General features: G+C 45.7%; 1 protein-coding gene across 3 annotated transcripts in view; it reads left to right on the top strand.

Moving 5' to 3' along the window:
* Positions 1–4,366, top strand: part of CRYBG1 (crystallin beta-gamma domain containing 1) — a 333,633-nt gene extending 329,267 nt beyond the window's left edge. For all 3 annotated transcript variants that reach the window (XM_077487171.1, XM_077487172.1, XM_077487173.1), the window contains one exon: positions 1,760–4,366. In XM_077487171.1, the coding sequence (XP_077343297.1) occupies positions 1,760–1,848 (89 nt within the window). In that variant the 3' untranslated portion in view covers positions 1,849–4,366. The remainder of the gene's footprint in view (positions 1–1,759) is intronic.
* Positions 4,367–21,152: the final 16,786 nt, after the last annotated feature.

The raw sequence follows: 21,152 nt of genomic DNA, 5'->3' as shown, positions 1-21,152 counted from the left end.
GCTGTCTCTGTGTGAGGAGGGAGAGACACGGCAATGGGAGATGATCTCATATGTTTACATATGAGATCATCTCCCATTGGCAGCTGCAATCGCGCTGTGAAGGGCCGCTTTGATTGGTCTTCACGGCGATCTGTATTTGCCTGTCTCCGGGAGACACGGCAAATACAATACTTCCGCGATGCGCGCCCCCGGCGGCGCGCATTGCGGAAGTAAACACCAGGCCATCCAGGGACGGCCAGGCGAAGGAAGCCGCCCACTCTAAGGCCGTCATTCGGCTATAGGGCGGGTGAGAGGAGGTTAACAACCCATGTTTTATTAGCAGCATAACAGACCATAGCAAAAGCCTGGAAAATACAAATCACTAGTTTTGCAGAAGTCTGCCAGTGCATCAATATGTTCTTTATCAAAGAAAAACTCACTAGAGTTCTCCTAGGTGCTCACAAGAAATTTGTTGTAGTAGGGTCTCCTTGGATACAATATGCCCACCCTTCAATGTCAGTAGAATGTTACTCTTCCTTGTAGGGGAAGAACAGCTGTGATGTCCCATCCCTTCCTTTTTTTCCCCTAACCCTTCTTCTTGCCCCAAATTACATTTTCCCTCCCCTTTTTGCCTCTGTATCCTTTACCCACTACTGCAACTTCCTCTTGTTACATTCACCTTCTCTGAAGGCCTTAATTTTTTTCCCCTCTCCCTTGAAGTATGCCTCCCACTTAAATCGCTGGTCTATTTCAAACCAATACTTTTCCTGTTGTTTAAACTCTTTTCAAGGTACAAGACAATCCTGTATCTATTGGTTCATGTTCCATATACCTGCAAGCTTTTGCCATGCCTGAACAGGATGTTATACCACTGCCCTGGCAGCTAACTGTGTATAACTCACAATTGTATACTTTCTGTACCTTGAAGTTTTCTAATAAAAATTATTTAACATGAAATAGTTAATTCAGGCCAGTGTGTCCTATACAAACGAGTTAAAGTGGCATTAAACATTGAGCTTTACTTTACATGGTTCTAAAGGCTGAAGGTTTTTTACCTTAATGCATTCTCTGCATTAAGGTAAAAAAAAAACTTCTGAGTGCAGCTCCCCTCAACCCCCCATTTTCTTACCCTAGCTTGATCTTGATCCAGTAACGTGCATGAGAGCAGCAGGTCTCAGCTCTCTTCTTCCTCATAGGCTCAGAGACAGTAGCAGGAGCCACTGGCTCGGCTCAAGAGCAAGTCCGCACAAGCGCACCCATAGCAAGCAGATTGCTATGGTGGATGGAAGGAGCCAGGAGCGCCAGCAGGGACCCAAGAATAGGAGGATCAGGGCTGCTCTGTGCAAAACCATTCCACAGAGCAGGTAAGTATAACATGTTTGTTATTAAAACAATCACAATCACTTTAAGCTCCCCTTGGCTTACACAAAGCTTATATTGATGTTGTGTAGAAATTCTGACAGTAGAATCTAAGCAAAATATACCCTGTTTCATTGGAACCCTTGTAATGACCACTAGATATTTCAAATGAGATTTAACTAGTGACACTGTTGTATAATAATAGATGCTTCGTATATTTGGGCAACAAGATTTATTGTGATTTTACTTACATCTTGTGCTCTCCCAATTACATCTAGATTTATTTTTTAATATACACATTTACTGTACATTAATCATCTGCTAATACCATTAGTAAGAGTATATTGAATGAAAGCTGTACTCATTTGATGTGATCAGATACTGCTTATTTGTTAAATTGTGCAATTTTTCTTTCCCACAGGGGGCAATCAGTATGATCAACAACACATTGTGCTGAACCCAGTAACAGAAGACAAGCTCACCCAGCTGTGGGAAATATGTGTTTTATAAACCGACACCGCTGTAAAGTGGATGTTCTTGTGACCCAAGGCACTCATTGTTCATTCTATGTGTTGGCTGCCTGCACTGCTGCTAGGAAACCTGTATCCTGAGAATCATGACTTTCAGAGGATGTTTACATCACCAATGAGTTTGCCATGGAGTCAACTGGTTTTATGTTCAATGGTTCTTCGATTGCCTTCTATTAACTTTTGTTGGTAAAGCTTGAAGCTTGTGCAATATTCAAAGGAACTTCATTTGAACCTCTAGCATAGTCAAGGCAAAAAAGGCCTACCATGTGGAACTTGGATGTGTTATAGTGACTCTTGTACATAGACTATTAAAAAGTGAGGTAACTTGTAAACCTTCACTACAAACACTTGACTATGGATCTATATGTTGTCATCTCAAAGTGATACCTGCACTGTTTAATTGGTACCCACTCGGTTTGATGTCTCCTTTTAAGGCTATTATCAAAAACCAAAAGTATTCAGAAAGCACTGCTAAGCTACCTAAACTACAAACCAATTCACTGGATTATCCACATATGTACAAACTTCAAATCTATGTGACTCTCTTCCTGGTTGCCTTAGCAGATTTCTATGTGGTTGTAAAATATAACTGGTCAGTTAGGTGCTGTCTTGTGCAAACTGCTCAGTGTTTTAGGGAGAAAAAGTCATATTTAATTCAGCACTGATGAATGGGTGTATCCTTTTTGGCAAAATGTATAGCATTGGAGCAGTGCTTTTTTGTTTGTGGACACACAAGATTTCACCATCATCAAAAACACAAAGGGTTTTTCTTTTTAGCAAGTTCTAATAAAATTATCAAACAAGCATATATAGGTCCCACCAATAAATCTTAGCTCAAATCTGATATATTTGCCGTGCATATGCAGCTGGCAGAAGACATCTTGGACATGCCACTGAAAGTGTCTTTCCTCGCTTCTCAAAATATTCAGCCTTAATTTTTCCATCTGTTTCCCATCACCATCTTTGTCAATTACTGCCTTTTGATCCTGAGTGTGTCCCATCCCTTTGTTGTACACCATCTCCGATCCTTGCTGCCTTCTCTCCAATCCCAGATGCCTTCTCCATGTGTACAATATGCATCATCCATTGTAAACAGGCATTCTCTTTAACTGTAGTCAGGAGCATGTTTTAAAGTGGCACAGCACTATTTCTGACCACTAGAGGGGGAATTTCCAAGAAACCAAATACTCCTGAATGATTGGATGTTTTTATGTATTTGTTTTCATGCATCTTTCGTTCATCACTACAGAAAAATGGCACAATACCAGGAGCTGCTTAGTGTTTGAGTATTAGTGAAATGCTTTACTAATTTTTTTACAGTTGTTCTTGGGAACTTACATTCTAATATAGCCTAGTGGTACATTTGTTAAAACCCCGCACATGTGTTGTGGGTAAGATTACTGTAATACAGTGTGTTCATTGGTTAAGATAAACATTTTGATAAGGACTTTTGAAGAACTGTATAAGTAGCCATGAGTAAAGAATATTGATGACATAATTTAATGTAATTCCTCTGCTCATTGCATTTGCAAGGAAAAACTTACGTAAGCAGGGTATACACATATCAAAACTTGGAGGGTTCAGCAGGATCTGGATGAATTTCGATACGTTTGTAGTCTGTTCCACTAGGTTTTTGTTGAATGGTCTTGCTGGAAAACCAGCATTCAAACCTTGCAGCCAATGGCTGATCAGTGTATTCTGGCAGGGGGAGTCCCCGCTGTCAAAATACAACAGCAGCAGGAGGAGAGATCCACATTGCTTGTGTGGATAGGAGTCTGTCATTTTTTTCTTAATTCAACCTGCTGGTTGAACAAAAACAAAACTCCATGTATATACCCCGCTTAAGATTTTGTGGAACCCGAGCCAGTTGATAAATGTTGAAAGAACGGCATGTATGAACGCCCCTGTATAAAACAGACATTATCATTATCTTTGGAATTCTACAAAACATACTGCACAGAGAACGAGATTGTGGTGTGTATCCCATAAAAAACAAAGTCTAGTTTGATGTAGAGACAGTTCATGCATTCTCATAAAAGATGCAAATTGCTCTCATTTAATGAAAACTTGTATCTTGCTGAATGTTATCTTACTAGTGACACTCTTACAAACCCGGCACTTTAAGTCATGCCCATACTATGCTTTCTCTGGAGGAATTTTGGGTAAAATACAAGACAGGAAAGCATTCAATTAATATAACTAGGAAATGTATAGGTGCTGAATCTCAGCCTCAGAATATTTATGGAAAAGCTCACAATTCGAGACACAAGCAATAAAAATATTGAGTATTTCTGACCACTGGATGTTAGAGCTTTATTTCAGGATATTTTAAAAGAAAATTATATAAATATGGCTTTATTAAAAAAAAAAACCTTATGTGCCTTACATGTTTGTCATTAAAAGGTTTACTCTTTTGTTTCTGGACTCCTTTATAGTTGGTGGTTATTTTTCTACAATCCTTTTTTTGAAATATAAATAAAGCAGATTTTACCTTTGAATCTATTGTCTTGGTTTGAATTATTTTAAAAAGAACATTGCAAATCCAAAAACCACATATATAAGTTGGTGCATAAAGGGAGGCAATGGACTACTGACCTATTCACTATAGTTAACAGAAACCTGGGCAGTCCCTGAAGAAGACTACCTCTATGTAGTACATATTTAGGCAATTTTCTCTGCACCAGGTAGCTGTACAGCAGTGTAGTAGAAGTCAGGGGATCTGCTCATTACCGCTTTCGCTACAGTTTTCTTCAGAAGAAAAGTATCCTATGCTATTGTTATGCTGCATTGGCATAAATGTAGTTTTTTTTCTGCAAATGACCACTTTGCATAATAACCACGCCCCAACCATTCTGCAATCTGACAATCTGTGACATGTTTGGCTGCTAGTCATGCCTACACTATCAGTTTAAGAACATCATAGTCTCTTATATTCACCTCTATTGTATATTGGTCTTACTAAGACCTTCCTAACTCTCCTGGACCGCCTAGTATTGGCCTCTTCTTCCTGCCACAAACCTTTAGCTATGTCTTCATTTTAGGCTTCACACTAGCTGACTGCTAAGTCACGCGATTTTCAGGGCAACTTTGGAGTCAAAGTAGCGCAGAAACTTTTTCTGAAGTTGCAGTAACTTCAGTAGTGTCATCCTTCTCTGAATTATTTAAATGATTCAAAGAAGGATTGAGAGTAAGTGCTGTGGTCAGAGGAGACCAAATTGAACTCTTTGGCATTAACTCGATTCGCTGTGTTTGGAGGAAGAAAAATGCTGACTATGACCCTAAGAACACCATGTCTACAGTCAAGCACGGCAGTGGAAACATTATCCTTTTGGGGCTGTTTCTCTGCTAAAGGTACAGGACGACTTTGCTGCATTAAGGGGCCAATGGACGGGGCCATGTATTGTAAGATCTTGGATGCAAACTTTCTTCCCTCAGTCAGAACACTAAAGATGGGCCGTGGATGAGTCTTTCAGCATGACAATGACCCAAAATATACCACCAAGGAAACAAAGGAGTGGCTCAAGAAGAAGCACATTATGGTCATGGAGTGGCCGAACCAGTCTCCAGACCCTAATCCTATAGATAATTTATGGAGGGTGGTGAAACTTTGAGGTAAAACCTTAAGGATTTAGAGAAGACCTGTAATGAAGAGTGGACCAAAATCCCTCCTGAGATGTGTGCAAACCTGGTAAATAACTACAAGGAACATAGTATTTGGTGGAGAATTGGCGAGCATAGAAGTCATGTTTTTTTCTTGGGGATCAAATATTTATTTTACCCACTGAACTGTAACTCAATTTATAACATTTGTATCGTGTTTTTTTTGGATCTTTGGTTGATATTCTGTCTCTATTATTTCAAATACACTATGATAAAAAATATAAACACTTAATTTCTTTGTAAGTGGGCAAACGTACAAAATTTGCAGGGGATCAAATAATTATTTCTCTTTCGTTCACTGACTGACACAGCTCTAATAATCTTGACCATAGGGTTATTACGCCACCTTCAGGAGAAGACTAGGCAGAACATGTAATACATGTGAAAAACAGAACTTTACAGTTCTGCCCAGGGGGCGGTCCCTCTGGTAATAACCCCTCAAGCTGCTTCCTGCAGTTTTTTTCTCTGCCTAGTGAAGAAGGACCTAGGGTCCCTGCAGGACCATCGGTCCTGGGAATCTCTGGATTTTTGCCTTTTGCGCAAGATTTTAATATCCTGTGATCTGCTATCAACAGCCGGATGGGTGACAGGCTGGATAATCTAGATCCTTGTAGTCTCCCCAGCCTGGCCATCGAGGGTGTGCAGACCCCAACTATGTGCTGGGTCGGCCAAGACATGTCCCTCAGGCTCCAGGGGCGGCCGGTGAGCGCAACGCTCCGGGGCACACATATGACCGGACTACCGATATCTTTGTCACAATGTTCCGTGGCCAGCAGCCACCCCGTACTGCTCGGGAGTGGGTCTGTGATGGGATGTCCCCAGCTCGTCCGGATGGTAAGTACAGCTCTTCCTGCCTCGGCAGGATTGAGCAGCTGGGCATTCCCTGGGAGGTCGATTAGGGGGTCCCTCTCGTCTCTCCCTGTCCCCATCCCCCCCCCCGTGGGGGATGCTGCATGGCTGGGCTGCTGAGCAGTGTGTGTACCTGAGCCAGGGGTCCTCCATGGGGCTCTGACCCTGGATTGGGGGCTGCGCTGGTTGTCTGTGGTCTCTCCGCTGGTGTCTGGAGGCTCTGCAAGTGCTGTCGCCAGAGCTCTGTTCTGCTGCCATTATCTCTGTTAATTCACTGTGTACAGTTGCTTGTCGGCCATTTTCTGTGTGTGTCTGTGGAAAGCATGGTCGGGGGCCATTTTCCGGAAGTTCGGCGGCCATTTTCCCTGTGATTGTCCCTTATACAGGGTGGCCATTTTGTTGTAGCTCAGTGCAGTTTTTATCCTCCGTTCTGGTCCCTGTTGCTCAGAACAGCATTTTTTTGCTCTGGACGCCTGGGAGCTGACACTGGACACAGGCACCTGTAACAGAACAGCGCAGCACTCAGTCGGGGTGGTGAGTCCTGCAGTGGGGGTCCCTCAGTTTGCAGCAGCTAGGAGGGTGGGATTGTGCACCTGTCCTAAGTCCCCAAGGGTGACAGACAGGGTGGGTCAGCATGGTTTCCGAAACTAGTGCTTCTTCCCCAGAACTCCCTGCAATTGCAATTGGCTCATCTGCAAGCAGTGCCTTTGGACGCTTTGCCGGCGGTCCTTGAAGCGTTCATTGCCAGGGTGGAGGCGGTGTGCGGGCACAAAGGTGGTAAAAAAACGGCCCCTGCCCCCACCGCCCTTCGGGGAGAGCTCTGACTCAGACTCGAGCCCCACAGTGACTGGTGGCCCCCTGCTCTGATATGTCAGTGGATGCTGACCATGACCGATCGGATAGTGAGGATGATTCCTTGTCCTGGTCCGCGCAAGACAAATCGCTAGTTGGAGCACTTATCACAGCTGTGCACGATACCCTGAAAATTCAGGATACAGCAGGATCCTCTGCTGAAGTAGTGGTCCCCTTTGGATCCCATAAGCCAGCCCATACACCTAAGGTGTTTCCGTATCTTACTTATCAAAATAAGTTCATATACAAGGAATGGGGAAGCCCACAGCGGACCTTCTCGGTCCCCAAAAAGAATGGCGGTGTGTTACCCCTTTGAGGAGAGCCTTCTTAAAAAATGATTGGCTCCTCCGGTCATAGACCCCACCAGGATCCAGGTTAAATAAAGTAACCACGATCCCGGTAGAGGGGACTCCTGCATTAAAGGGCCCTACCGACAGGAAGGCCGAGGCAGTGGCCCGTTCCTTTTTACGTTTGTGGGGTCAGCAATACGGCCAGTACTGGCTACAGCACTAGTGTCGCAGACACTTGCTGAATGGGCAAAACTTTTGCACCACGAATTGGAGAAGCAGCAAGACACTCCTGTCTGCGTGGAACTAGCAGACCAGTTGGTGCATTGCCTTAAGTAAGTTTGTGGTGCGGCCCTGGATACGCTTCATTTGATCTCCAGGGCTTCAGTGTCAGCAGTGGTGCTGTGGCGCCTGGTTTGGCTAAAATGCTGGTCTGAGGACCAGGCATCTAAAAAAAAAAAAAAAAAGCCTTGACAGATCTACCCTTCCTTGTTGAGCGGCTTTTTGGAGCCTTGTTAAATGACATTATTAAGAATGTCACAGGTGGGAAGAGCACCTTGCTCCCACAGGCCAGGAAGAGTAAGGAGCCACGCCGCAGGCAAGGGCCCTCATTTTCCACTCAAGAGACTTTTTCGTCCACCCAGGACTTCGGCTAAACACTCCCAGTCCGACAGGGATGACTACTGAGGGACAGAAGCGTCCTTGAACTCGCAAGCCTAACAAGCCAGAGAGCAAAAATGCTTCCACTTGAAGGTTTTCCCCTGCCCGTCACTCGGGTTGGGGGTGTCGCCTTCAGGAGTTTGCAGCCCAGTGGGCCTCTCGGCTGTCCGACCAATGGGTCTGCAAACTGATTGCATCCGGCTACAAGTTAGAGTTCCTCTCTTGGCCACCAAACAGATTCTTCCCCTCCAGTATACCCTTAATCCCGGCTCACCAGGAGGCCCTGTTAGGAGCAGTAAGGGACCTGCTAAGCCGCGGGGTGATGGTACCTGTTCCGGAAATGGAAAGGTTTCGGGGGTTCTACTCCAGTCTGTTTATAGTTCCCAAAAAGGAAGGGGTACGTTCAATCTTGGCCCTAAAACCTTCAATTGCTTTGTAAAAGTACAGAGGTTTCAGAACAGAATCAGTTTGCTCAGTTGTCGCTGCACTCCATCAGGGGGACTCCCTGGCATCCTTGGACATCCAGGACGCGTACCTGCACATACCGATATGCATCAGGCATCGGAGGTTTCTGCGATTTGCAGTAGGGGAAGCCCACTACCAGTTTGGCTCTCCCCTTTGGCTTGGCTCCAGCACCCTGAGTCTTTACCAAGGTATTGGTTCCAATTTTGGCGTTGTTCGACAACACAGGATTGCAATCGTGGGATACCTAGACGATCTCCTCCTGAGAGCATCTTCCACCTCAGAATTAAAGGATGATTGTGGCGATCCCCATGCAAACCCTGCAGGAATTCGGGTGGCTGTTGAACCTAAAGAAGTTGGTGCTTGTGCCGACTCAGCGCCTGGAGTACCTAGGCTTAATGCTGGACTCTGTGGAAGCGAGAGTGTTCCTCCCTTCAGACAAGCTGCAGACTCTGAAGCTGTTGATGAACCGCAGGTGGTCGTCGCTGCGCTTCTGCATGCGAGTCCTGGGCCTCATGATGGCCTCCTTCGAGGCAGTACCATACGCCCAGTTTCACACCAGAGTCTTGCAGAAGGAGATATTGACAAAATGGGACAAATCTCCGTTATCCCTGGATCGGCAGATTCGGTGGGCCAGTCAGTCAGGGACTCCCTGCTCTGGTGGCTGAGATCCCCAGCACTTCGGTCCTTGTCTTGCAAGTTGCCCTATCTTATTATCCACAAGGATAAGCTGGTGTTGCGTCCGCTACCTTCTTTTCTACCTTGTGTTACCATCCCTGTGTCCTAAAACGGACACCTCCTAAGAAGGTGTCCGGCTCCCTTCCGGAAGTCAGACTCTGTTCATTTCAGTAGCTGGTCCGAAGAAAGGGATGGCGGTCTCTTCGGCCACCATTTCCAGGTGGATCAGACAGATTGTCATCCAGGCTTACGCCTTGAAGGCGCAGGTGCCCCCCTTTCCTGTCACGGCCCATTCCACCAGGGCAATTGGGATCTCTTGGGCTTTCCGACATCAATCGTCAGTTGCTCAAGTGTGTAAGGCAGCGACTTGGTCGTCCGTTCACACCTTTACAAAGTTCTACAAAGTGGATGTAAATGCATCGTCTGATGCTTGCTTTGGCCGCAAAGTTTTGCAGGCGGCCGTGTAATGTTACAATTTTATACTCTTTATACTGTTAAGATAAAGTTACCTTTTTGAATGTTAATGCACTTTGCTGCATTTGTTGACCGCAAGTTCTGATGCAATTAGTTCAGCTGGTGACTCCCCTGTTAGGAAGCACCACTGGTTGTGGATGAAGTTATGTTGCTGTTCGGTATGACACTGCTTGGGGACATCCCTACGGTCAAAATTACTGGAGCTGTGTCTGTCAATGAAGGAAAGAGAAAATAGGATTTTTGTACTCACCGTAAAATCCTTTTCTCTGAAGTTCATTGACGGACACAGCACCCTCCCCTCCTATTGGTTCACGTTATACTGCTTGTTGACGTACTGAGCTGCATTAATCAGGCTGAGGAGTTATTAACAGAGGGACCACCCCCTGGGCGGGACTGTGAAGTTCTGTGTTTTTTTACATGTATTACATGTTCTGCCTAGTCCTCTCCTGAAGGTCAAGATTACTGGAGCTGTGTCCGTCATGTTTTATTCCCTGCACTGGCTAAAAGGGACAAGGAAAAGCTTTATGATCATATTACAGTTAATCTTAAAAGGTAATTTCTGTAATACTTTACGTAGATACTGATTGAAAATGCACTACAGTTTCCTTTTGATGTATGCATTTAGAGAAGTTAGATGGCATTGCAAAAATAATCTAACCCTTTGAATTTGTTCAGCAAAAGACAAGATTTTGTTTTAGGTCTTTCAGGAAATCTGTCTTTAATTAACTCTTGGCACTTTTTTACAATGACATTTTTAGTAAAAATGGAAAAAATGAAAAGCCAATTAAGACTCTCCTAGCAGACAATCATACTTTTGCATGCCCTTATTTATGTAGTTAATGTGCATGCATAAATAGCCAACAGCCTTTTTTCCCCTAGCTTACTGGAGGACACAGCATGGCATTACTGCCATCTACAGGAGGTTAGGCTGCTACATGAATTAAAGCGGGATTCCACCCTAAAGTGGAACCTCCGCTGATCGGATCCCTCCCCCCCTCCGGTGTCACAATTGACACCTTTCAGGGGGGAGGGGGGTGGAGATACCTGTCAAAGACAGGTATTTTCACCCACTTCCGGGCATAGACTCCTGTGGGAGTCTACGCCATTTCCTGCCCTGCCGCGCTGTCTGCTGGGACACACACGGGTCCCAGTGACAGCGCGGAGATTTCCTATTGCGCGGCTCGCGCATGCGCAGTAGGGAACCGGGAAGTGAAGCCGATTCGCTTCACTTCCTGATTCCCTTACCTAGAATGGTGGCGACAGCAGCCGAGAGCCGAGCGACCGATCGGCCTCGGCTGCCGGCATCGCTGGAACCCGGGACAGGTGAGTGTCCATTTATTAAAAGTCAGCAGCTGTAGTATTTATAGCTGCTGGCTTTTAATATTTTTTTTTTTGGTGGAATCCCTCTTTAAATAAAATAAGAGCCATCTCCCTCTAGTGGTCCTGCACCACCTGGTCATAGGCTTAGTTTAGCTTACTGTCTTGTAGAGCTGCATGATTAATCGTCAAGAATCGTTATTGTGATTTTACCCACATTGCGATCTTGACAAAAGTGTTTCACGATTCTTGCTATGCAAAGAATTCTCTCTGCTCTTCTGAAACCACAGCCATCAAAAGAAAGGAAGAAAAAAACGGGGAGTCTGCCAAGAATCACAACCTTCTTTAGCAGTGGAACCTAAGTATAAACATTGTAACAATTTGTCAAATGAATAGACTTCGTGGGTAAATGAGGAAAGTTTAAACAGTAAGTCTCGGTTCACAGTGGAACCAGCTTCGAATCGCACAAGAGCGCTGTGCTTCCCTAATCCCCGTTTCAGGGCCGAATCTATGCCTTAAACAGAGGCAAAGATGCACAGCGTTTCTGTGCAGTGTGCTCTGCAGCCGCAATGGAGATATGTGAACTGGCTCCATAGGGAGCCAGTCACATTCTCCTGCTATGCGAATTGGATGCGGGGAAACCCGTATCTAATTCACATATGCGTTAACCCAGCCGAAACCTTTACTTAACTTAACATTACTTAAAACCCCAAAACATTATATTTTGTAGTAGAGACCCTAGAGAATAAAATGGTGGTTGTTGCAAAGGTTTTATGTATTCGTGCAGCGGTCTTTCAAATGCATTTTTTTGGAAAAAAAAAACTTCAATGAATTAAAAAAAAGCATAATGTGAAAGATTTTACATCGCGAGAATCGTGATCTTTTTATTCTAACCAAAAAAATTGTGATTCTCATTATGGCCAGAATCGTGTAGCTCTATTGTCCTGATGTACAATTTAATTTACCAATTGCTGTATATATACTTTGTGCTGGAATTATCTTAAATCAAACAGCTGTTGGCTGTTTTATACAGTTCCTGTAATTTTGGTTGGTCTCCACAGTAACCACACATGCTACAACTTCCTGAATAGAGAAAATGTCATACTTCATTGTCATAGCCCTCTATCTGACTTTTTGCTGGGTGGCCTACATCAATGCAATTGTTTGTAGTGCATGAAACAGATGACACCACAGTACCATGCCACACCACCAAACCTGTGAGGTCACTGCAGTGGTGCTCTCCAAGCTTTATAGAACCCAATTCGATTTGCGATCACAGGCTGTTTTCATTCCATTTGTTGTGTCCCCAAAGTTGTCTTGTTTTCCCTCTTTCGTCTTTCAGGAAAGCACACTTGAGAGACCTCGGCTTCTCCTTTCTCAGGAAACACCGCCTCCACCAGATCTTTAAAACCATTTCTTCCCTCCAGCCCTTCAGTTTTGGTGTTTCCTTCAGTGAGGAGACATCGCTAGGAACCTGGTTTTAATTCAGCTGGGGAGGCTGAGTCCAGTTCTATCCTGAATGCAGAACGTTCGCTCTGGCCGAAAGGATGTCCGAAGAGACTAAGGTCTCATACATTGCAGCAGGGCTGGGGAGTCCGTTACCTGCAGTGTCTGGCGCTTCTCATCCTTCCTTGGGGAAAGCGGAGGTATGGGACGTTCGTTTTGGTGCTGCCTGGGGAAGGTGTTCGCTGGATGTGTTCGCGTCTTCCCCTCGTTAGTGGGGCTAGCATGGAGCGCAACGTTGGGTCGGATGACAGGCGACGTCTTTTTCCAACGGGAGAGGTTACGTCTGGTTCACCCGCGACTTCTGGTTCCGGTCGTGGCACGCCAAAAATGAACGGCGCGAAGGCTGGTGTCTGCCTCATTCACGCTGTAGCGACAGCTAAGAGGAGCAGTTTTTGGCGAATCGACCGTTCGGACCGAAGGGATGTCTGAGACTGATGGTTCCGGTTCGGTTCCGGGTGATGCCAGCACCAGCCACTCTAAGGTAAGTGGAACCCTGGGGTGGTGTTCCCTTACTGCTTTCCGTTTAGCTCCACGGGTGATGGGAGGGGAAGAGTTGCACGTCTGGGACCCTGGTGGTGGTTGGTCCTGGGAGGGTGCACTCCTGGTGTCGGTCTGGTGTTAATTTGTTTGCTGGCAAAGGCTGATGCTGGTGGGTTTTTTTTGTCGTTTCAGGACAAGTCCATGGAAAAGTCTAAGCTCTCACATGGGTCCAAAAAGAAGTGCCCCTTATGTAGAAGTGTGTTAGGGGAATCCTGGGGGAAAGTATTATGCAGGAATTGCATTGATGGCTTAGTCAAGAATCATGCTGAGGAACAAAGTTCTAGTCCGGCGGCTTCTGTTAAAGAGCTCTCCAGCACAACAGGATGTTACACCTGGCCCCTTGGCAGGTCCCTCTGCTAATGATGGGTTGACTGGGGGTAGCAGATCGATACTAGAGGATGAGCAGGACAGCGAATCCTCAGACTCTTCTGAGTCAGAGGGAGAAAAGGTGGATGGCGAGTCATCCAGATCCTCCCGTTACAAGCTCTCCTTGGAGGAAGTGAAAGAGCTCCTGGGAGCTATTCACACTACACTTGGTATCCAAGAAGAGAAAAAACCCCAGTCTCTGCATGACCAGATGTATGAAGGTCTAGGACAACCGAAGAAAAGGGTCTTCCCAGTGCATGAAGTTCTGGTAGACGCCATTAGGAAGGAATGGCGAGACCCAGAGAGGAAGCCTTTCTTTTCTAGAGCATTGAAATGCAGATTCCCTTTTTCGAAGGATGAATCTGCTGTGTGGAACAAATCTAGATTGGATGCGGCCTTCTCTCAGGTATCAATAAGGACAGATTTGGCTTTTGAAGATATGGGTATGTTAACCGACCCTATTGACAAGAGGATGGACTTTCTCCTCAAGAAGTCTTGGGATTCTTCTTTAAGCAATCTTAAGCCTGCCATGGCTGTCACAGTGGTGGCACACAACATGGAACACTGGTTGACTCATATAAAAGCTCATATTGAGGCAGGGACTTTCCCAATGCTTTTAAAAGGAGTCGCATACATAGCGGATGCGTCAGAGTCGGTCCGCATGTCTGCTAGATCCTCTGCCTTGGCTAATTCAGCCAGAAGGGCACTTTGGTTAAAGACATGGCAAGGGGACAATGCTTCAAAAATCAAACTTTGTGGTATTCCCTTCACGGGGGATTTACTGTTCGGTCCAGACCTGGAGGCTGTCCTTGATCGGACAGTGGATAAAGAGAAGGCTTTTCCCTTAAAGAAAAAAAAAATGGGGGAAGTTTAACTTTCCAAGGACAGAGTCCCAGAAAAAAGTCTGGACCAACAAGGGCAGAGGGCGTGGGGGAGCGATTTTTCACCCTCCTGAGCAGCCCCAAAAGGCCCAATGACAAGTTAACCCCGGTGGGAGGAAGACTGGGGGCTTTCCTCCCACAGTGGGAGTCTGTTACCTCCAATCCTTTTTATTCTAGGCATTATAAGGAGTGGGTACAGACTGCAGTTCTCAAGTCCCCCCCCCCCCTCTCACAGGCTGTTAATCACAGACCTACCAAGGTGTACAGAGAAGGCGGTAGCCCTTCTGACCTCTCTGGAGGATTTGGAGCAGCAGAATGTGGTGTCACGGATTCCTCCTGGGGAGGTAGGCAGAGGGTTTTATTCCCACGTTTTTGTGGTCAAAAAACGTTCAGGCTGAACCTGAAACCTTTGAATCTGTCAATCTGTTACAAAAGGTTTCGGATGGATTCCATTTTTTCTGTGAAAACACTGCTGCCTCCAAATTGCTTCATGGTGTCCATAGATCTAAGAGACGCCTATCTGCATATTCCAATTGCTGAGAACAGCCAGAGATTCCTCAGGTTGGCAGTAAGGTCAGGGTCAGAAGTAGTACATCTTCAATTTCGGGCCCTTCCCTTTGGGCTATCCTCTCCCCCCCCCCGGATATTCACCAAAGTTATGGTGGAGGCTCTGGCTTTCCTACGACTCAGGGGAATCTCAGTGGTAGCATATCTAGACGACCTGCTCCTGTTTGCATCTTCACCGGAGCAGCTGGTTCAGGATTTGCAGGTAGCAAGAAATGTTTTGGAACAATTGGGATGGCTCTTAAATTTGGAGAAATCCAACCTGGTTCCATTGCAGAGAGTGACTTTCTTAGGGTACGTTCTAGACTCAATTCAGCAGCGAGTCTTTCTCCCAGAGGAGAAAATCTGCAAAGTAGACAGGGCTTTGGCAGTTCTTCAAAGCAATCAACAAATTTCTATAAGAAAGGCCATGTCAGCCTTGGGACTGCTGACGTCGGCCCTTCCAGCAGTAAGGTGGGCAGGAGCACACTTTTGCCCCCCTGCAGCTTTTCATTTTGGAGGTTTGGGATTGTACTCAGAATTCTCTGGACTCTACGGTTCTCATTCCCATAAAAGTAAAGAGGTCCCTCTGGTGGTGGAGAAAAGCAGCGAATCTATCTCAGGGTCTAGAATGGGTACTCCCAGTGTCCAGGGTCATCACAACGGACGCAAGCGGCACAGGTTGGGGAGCACACCTGGAGAAAGGTTTGGCCCAAGGATCTTGGAGTCTCAAGGACGCGAGGAGGTCCTCGAATTGGAGGGAGCTGAGAGCCATCTTCTTGGCTCTAAGGTTTTTCCAGCAGGAACTCCAAGGACATCATGTTCAGGTCCGTTCAGACAATTCTTCAGCGGTTGCTTACATCAATCGAAAGGCGGGCACAAGAAGCAGCTCCCTTTGCTTTCTAACGGAAGCAATATTCAGCTGGGCAGAGGTAACGCTGCACTCTCTATCAGCAGTACACCTGAAAGGAGAGCTAAATCAGAGAGCAGACTTACTCAGCAGGAAGAAGCTGAGGGAGAGCGACTGGGTCCTGATTCTGGAAATCTACAGGTTGATTGTCCAGAGGTGGGGGAGACGTCTGTGGATCTTTTTGCGTCAAGGGAAAATGCAAAAACTCCTCTTTTCTTCTCTCTGAATTGGGGAGACTGAGCAATGGGAGTGGATGCTCTTTCTCAGAGATGGCCTTTTACCAAGTGCTATGCCTTTCCCCCTCCCGTGTTGTTGCCGGCAGTTCTGAGGAAATTCCAGATAGAGGATACAACTCTGATCTTGATAGCCCCCACACTGGCCCAGGAGGCCTTGGTTTTCTGTACTAAAGAAACTAGCGGTAGAACCACCTTGGATACTTACGGTCAGATTTCCTGATATTTGTGAGAGCAATACTTTATCATTTTATTAAAGCATATTTGTTTTTAATGCATTGAGTCTGTGTGCCCTTTGTTCTGTTATCAAATAAATCATACTTTTATTGGTCTAACTGCAGTTTTTTTTGATGAATGCTGACTGCTGCTGTTTTCTACATATCACCGCACTTTGAGTTATGCTTTCTAAACTACCTTCAACTGACCATAGAGTAGCAGATTCCTTCAGGCTACAAATATGCTTGTGGCTTTAGGCTTGACGGTAACCTTGATGTAGGCAGAACTTCCAATAATTTAATTTACTGTAAGAAGGAAAATCTGTCCTGTTCATAAGGTGGACCAAAGGTGGTCTAGTGGACCAAAAAAAATCTCCATGTGTGGTACAAGTGCCTCCAAAAGCCTCCTAGCAAGGTCACTGACAGCCCAATTATCACAAATTGAAAGTATTGCCTATAATAGGCAGTCAGTGGTCATAAATACTGTACTCAGCCCTGTGTTTGATAGAACTAGCATTGCATAACATTCAAAAGGTTTTTTTCCCCAGTAAACAGCACTCCTGAGAATTGCCTCTGGGTTGATATTCTTTTCAAAATGAAATATCCAATCTGACATTTTATCAACTGTAGCTGCCAAACTACACCTGTGCTGATTAAAAGAGTGAACATAATTTATACACAGTTTTGCCTTAAAGGTATTTTGCAGTGCAAGTATTTCATGTTCTTGTCTTTCGAAACGTTCAGCAATACATTTTATTATATCTTTTCATGTGACAACACTGAAGAAATTACACTTTGCTACAATGTAAAGTAGTAAGTGTACAGCTTGTATAACGGTGTAAATTTTTCTGTCCCCTCAAAATAACTCAGCACACAGCCATTAATGTCTAAGGCCCCTTTCACATGGGACAGATCAGTAATGACCCGCCCCGTGATGATCCGCTCGCTCAGCGGGCATCGCTCCGTTGTCCTCGCTGAGCCGGTGGCGGACAGGGCGGTCCTGGCACACTGTGCAGGGACCGCCCTGTCAGCTCTCCGCTCTCCTCTATGGGGATCAGATGAGCACAGATCGTCTGTCCATGTTCATCCGATCCGCTCTGCAGACGGATAGAAAAATAGGATTTTCCTCCGTCTGCAGAATCGGACAATTGCGGAGGTGGACAATAGCGGGTGTCCCATAGGAATGCATGTATGGCCGTATTTCATCCGCAAACGGATGGCTGAAATACGGACATACTGTCCGCATGTGTGAAAGGGGCCTAAACCGATGGCAAAAAAAAGCGAGTACACCCCTAAGTGGAAATGTCCAAATGTTTTGCATGGACACCACTATTTTCCAGCACTACCTTAAGCCTCTTGGGCATGGAGTTCACCAGAGCTTCACAGGTTTCCGCTGGATTCCTCTTCACTCCTCAAAGACACCACGGCACTGTTGGATGTTAGAGACATTGCACATCTTCCACCTTCCGATTAAGGATGCCCCACAGGTGCTCAATAGGGTTTAGGTCTCGAGCCATGCTTGGCTAGTCTTAACAAGGCAGTGGTCATCTTGGAGGTTTGTTTGGGGTCGTTATGTTAGAATACTGCCCTGCGGCCTAGCCTCCCAAGGGAGGGGGTGATGCTCTGCTTTAGTATGTTGCAGTACATGTTGGCATTCATGGTTCACTCAATGAACTGTAGCTCCCCAGTGGCGGCAGTACTCCTACAGTCCCAGACCATGACACTCCTACCACCATGCTTGACTGTAGGCAAGACACACTTGTCTTTTGTATGCCTCACCTGGTTGCTGCCACAGACGCTTGACACCATCTGAACCAAATACGTTTATCTTGGTCTCAGACCACAGGGCATGGTTCCAGTATCCATGTCCTTAGGCTGCTCGTCTTCAAACTGTGGGCTTTCTTGTGCATCATCTTTAGAAGAGGTTTCCTTCTGGGACGACAGCCATGCAGACCAATTTGATGAAGTGTGTGGCATATAGTCTGAGCACTGACAGGCTGACCCCCCTACCCCTTCAACCTCTGTAGCTATGCCGGCAGCACTCATATGTCTATTTACCAAAAACAACCTCTGGATATGCTGAGGTTGAAGGGGTAGGGGGGTATGCTAAAGTCGACTCAACTTCTTTGGTCAACCATGGTAAGGCCTGTTCTGAGTGGAACCTGTCCTGTTAAACTGCTGTATGGTCTTGGCCACCATGCTGCAGCTCAGATTCGGGGTCTTGGCAATCTTCTAATTAGAGGTGCACCGAAATTTCGGCCGAAAACGGGTGCCGTCCATTGCGGGAGTCTCCTCCGCTCCCTCCTCCTTGATCTCCTTGTGTGAGATGCCACTGACTGCTCCCTCCTCCTCGCCACGATCCTTCCTCCTCCCTACTTGTCACAGCGGGAGACCGCTGTGTAACGGAGCTGTGAGAAATCTTATGTCGTGCTGTGATAAAAGTCCCATCCTCCTCCTAGACCAGCTTGTGTGAAAGACGCAGTGTTCTGTCTATCACACGAGCTGGTCTAGGATGAGGGCGGGATCTTTGTCATAGCGCGGCCAAACGTTTCACATTTGGCTCTGTGACACAGTGGGAGATGCTGCAATGATGGTGAGGCAGCAATGAGGGCATGGTAAGGCGGCAATGAGGGCACGGTAAGGAGGAAATGATGGGCACCATGAGGCGGCAATAATGGGCACAGTAAGGCTACAATGATGGGTGCTGTGAGGCTGCGAGGATAGGCACGGTGAGGCTGCATGGACTGGCACAGAGGCTGCATTTAATGGGCACTGGTGAGGCTGCATTGATCTCTTGTATCATGTCTGCAGTCTCTGACCATCTCCTGCATCATATCGGCTAGAAGTGCACTGCATGGAAATTGTGCTAATACTGTTAGAAATGTGTTATATAAATGTATACATTTTATTTAAAATATACAAAAATATATTTTTTTTACAAAGTCATTTTCGGTATCGGTTTCGGCACCAAAAAACCCATTCGGTGCACCCCTACTTCTTATAGCCTAGCCCAGTGATGGCGAACCTTGGCACCTAGTTTTAGAACTACATTTCCCATGATGCACATGCACTCCGCAGTGTAGTTGAGCATCATGGGAAATGTAGTTCTGAAACATCTGGAGTGCCAAGGTTCACCATCACTGGCCTAGCCCATCTTTAAGTAGAACAACAATACTTTTTTTCAGATCCTCAGGGAGTTCTTTGCCATGAGGAGCCATGTTGAACTTCCAGTGACCAGTATGAGAAAATGAAAGCGATGACACCAAATTTAACACACCTGCTCCCCATTCACATATGAGACCTTGTAACCCTAACGAGTCACATGACACTGGGGAGGGAAAATGGTTAATTAGGGCCAATTTGGATATTTTCACTTAGGGGTGTACTCGCTTTTGTTGCCAGCTGTTTAGACGTTAATGGCTGTGTGTTGAATTATTTTGAAGGTACAACAAATTGACACTGCTATACAACCTGTACACTCATTATTTTACATTGTAGCAAAGTGTAATTTCTTCAGGGTTGTCACATGAAAATATATAATAAATTAATTTGCAAAAATGTAAGGGGTGTACTCACTTTTGTGAGATAATGTAAATGCTTGTTTTGTCTATGGCAATGGTCTCCAAATTGGGCCCTTTGTTTGCTCTTATCCACATCCTGGGGCATTATTTCATCCTCTGACACCAACATTGGGGCATAATTCTCTCTCTCTCTCCCCCCCCTCCCCCATGAAGGGATACAGTACCTCCCAATGGCACCAGCAATTGGGCACAGTTTCTCCTAGTGACACCAATGTTGGGGCATGATTCTTCCCATCAAATTACAAACAATGGGGCACAATTACACTCAATGCCAACAAAGTTGGAGCATTGTTTACTCTCACTGATGCCGGGACATTTTCTACTTCCAATAGCCATTCTGACCCTCCTCAAGTCTGAAGGACAATAAACTGCCGAAACATTGTTTAGAAAGTTTGGAGACCCCTGGTCTAGGAGATTGCAGAACTGGCTTTATCACTTACCTTACACCCCCCTACTCCAGAGGTCTCCGTTTCTGTCCGAGGTTCCGGTCTATTGGCATCATCACATACAATACAGTGGCATTAAATTGGTTGTAAAATCAGGAGGTTTTTTTTTTTTTTTTTTAATCTTAACGCATTCTATGCATTATGATAATAAGCCTTCTGTGTGCAGCAGCCCCCTAATACTTACCGGAGCCCCATCTCTATCCAGCGATGTCCACAGCCATCCGGGACTCTCCCACCTGATTGGCTGAAACACAGCAGCAGCGCCAGTGGATCCCACTGCTGTCAATCAAACTCAGTTAGCCAATCAGGAGAGAGATGGAGAGGAGAGAGATGGGCAAGCTGGGCTGTAGCATGGACAATGGACACACAGCTGCACCTTGGCTCCGGTTCCCCCATAGCAAGCTGCTTGCTGTGGGGACATTCAACAGGAGGGAAGGGCCAAAAACTCTAGCCAGGGACCCGAGAAGATCCGGTTCTGGCAAGCCGCACTCCAAAAACTGCCTTTTATAAAAAATAAAAAAAAACAGGATCAAAAATACATACCACAGCAGAACAGACAGAAGTAGCTCTTCTATCTGTTCTGCTGTGACATGTATTTTTTATCCTGTTTTTTTAATAAAAGGAAATTTTTGGAGTGTGGCTGTCCAGAACTTCCTATTTTATTGCTATATGCATTGCCAGCACCTGTGGCTTCTAAACTGGAGGAGAGGTTTGCAAACATACTTGCATACAGTACTGGATTATAGTATTCTACAATACAGTAACATTTTTACATCTCTGCAATACACACTAATTTCCTAAGTTTTATCCCTTTAAACATGCTG

This window comes from Lithobates pipiens, unplaced genomic scaffold, assembly GCF_037356315.1.
Source record: "Lithobates pipiens isolate NorthernLeopardFrog02 unplaced genomic scaffold, aLitPip1_a1.2 Scaffold_18, whole genome shotgun sequence".
Lineage (NCBI taxonomy): Eukaryota > Metazoa > Chordata > Amphibia > Anura > Ranidae > Lithobates > Lithobates pipiens.
This window is presented reverse-complemented; position numbering and strand designations above follow the sequence as displayed.